The sequence below is a fragment of the Orycteropus afer genome, unplaced genomic scaffold, assembly GCF_000298275.1.
Source record: "Orycteropus afer afer isolate SDZICR_OR568_19922 unplaced genomic scaffold, OryAfe1.0 scaffold17271, whole genome shotgun sequence".
Taxonomy (NCBI): domain Eukaryota; kingdom Metazoa; phylum Chordata; class Mammalia; order Tubulidentata; family Orycteropodidae; genus Orycteropus; species Orycteropus afer.
Genome location: NW_006938858.1, coordinates 1 through 1946, shown reverse-complemented (window position 1 = coordinate 1946; position 1946 = coordinate 1). Strand labels below are relative to the sequence as shown.

Here is a 1946-nt window from a genome sequence, read left to right as displayed (position 1 = left end):
TCTTAAAATCTATTAATATTCTTCTCTCTCATGATATAGTTGTCAAATAACTTTCTCATTTCAACATAACTTCTCTGTCTCAGGAAATAGTATATGAAATATGGTGGCAAGTAAGGAGTCTTTGGGCAATTCTAGTAATTCACAAGTTGGCATTCTGATTCCAATCCCTGAGCTCCTTGAGGTGAACAGTGTGGGCTGGACTGATTACTGATTTCTGGGAACTGTTGGGCTGGAAGACCAGATCTTAGAGCAGAGGCCGTGCTTTGTGGATGGACAGTATTTCTTGGGCTTTTCAGCTTTAAGCTTTCTTAAAGGATCTCAGAGAGTTCTATCATCTACTAATCTGACCCAAATGCTGGATCAGATCTAATGGCCAGGACTTTTACACAGAATGATTGACATAAAAGTGTAGCAAGGGGGCCTCTCTGGCTGGAATTGAATGGCAAAGGACTTTACCTGCCTTTTCTCATTAAACATTATGAGACAGAAGGGAAATGAGATAGACATAAGAGAGAGAGGAAAAAAAAGATGGAAAGTTATATGGATGGAAAGTATAGGTAGAAAGACAGAATCATTGAGGAGACAGATGGTGCATGGATAGGTGTTTGAGTCCAGTGGTGAAGTATGGAGGTCTTAATATGGGGTTAATAATACCTGGCTTGATTTCATGGGTTTATGGTAACATTATATAAAAACATAAAGAAATTTCCAAAAATACCAGGTGTCATGAACAGCATGTAGGCCATGGAGACAGAGACACTGAGATAGGTCCTTAGTTAACCTCTGAGCCTTGGTGGCACAGTCTGCCTTGTTATCTAGAGTCCACAGGAGGTATTTTGGTAACGAAGTGTAGAGCATCGCAAATAACACTAACCATGTACTGGTTGTTGGGAACTGGCCTTGGTTTTGCTGGGATGGTTTTACCAGGCCTAGTAATTGTTCCCCTGCCCAGAAAGATAATGAGAAAAAGCCTGTAGAGCTGAAGTGGCAGTAATGGATGGAGGCATCTGCAGTAATGGACGGAGGCATTTGCTCATCTCTCAGCCCACTTTCCTTACTTTCCCCAGCACCCTTCTCAGTGCCCCCTTCACCTCCTTGTTCCTTAGAGTATAGATGAGAGGATTCACCATGGGCGTGACCACGGAGTAGAAAAGGGAAATGAATTTGCCCTGGTCCTGGTTACTGCTCTTGGCTGGAAGCGAATACCCATAGATAGCAGAGCCATAGAAGAGGAATACAACCACAAGGTGGGAGAAGCATGTGTTAAAGGCCTTTCGACATGCCTCCACTGAGCGGATTTTCAGCACCGCTTGAGCAATGTAGCAGTAGGAGAGCAGGATGACACTTAGGGGCACAACAGTGAAGAAGCTGCAGACACCATTGAGCACAGCCTCATTGAGACTGGTGTCTCCACAGGCCAGTTTCATCATGGCGGGCACCTCACACAGAAAGTTGTCCACCCTCTGGTGCTCACACAATGGGAGCTGCAGAGTGAATGTTGACTGGATCACAGAGTTGCCTAAACCAACCAACCAGGCAAGGACAGCCAGCAGCCAGCAGAGCCGAGGGTTCATGATGGTGGTATAGTGCAGGGGTCGGCAAACGGCCACATAGCGGTCAAATGCCATCACCATGAGCAGGATGCACTCAGTACTCCCTAGCCAAAGGAAAACATAGAGTTGGGTCACACAGCCGCCATAGGTAATGGTCTTTTCTGGACCCCATAAGTTGATCAGCATTTGGGGGACTGAGCTGGTAGTAAAGCCAAGGTCCAGGGTGGAGAGATTGCTGAGGAAGAAGTACATGGGTGTGTGGAGCCGGGCATCTAGGCGGGAAAGGAGGATTATGGTTGAGTTCCCAATGAGTGTCATCAAGTAAGAGATGAGGATGACTGTAAAAAAAATGATCTCCAGCTGGGGGTGGTCAGATACACCCATGAGAATGAA

At 45.9% G+C, this 1946-nt stretch overlaps 1 protein-coding gene across 1 annotated transcript; it reads right to left on the bottom strand.

Moving 5' to 3' along the window:
• Positions 1-1040: 1040 nt before the first annotated feature.
• LOC103213614 (olfactory receptor 15-like) lies at positions 1041-1940 on the bottom strand (the record flags this gene model as incomplete). The annotated part of the gene is made up of 1 exon (XM_007959345.2): positions 1041-1940. A coding segment is annotated over one exon (900 nt), but the record flags the coding sequence as incomplete, so codon positions are not given.
• Between the last annotated feature and the right edge of the window lie 6 nt (positions 1941-1946).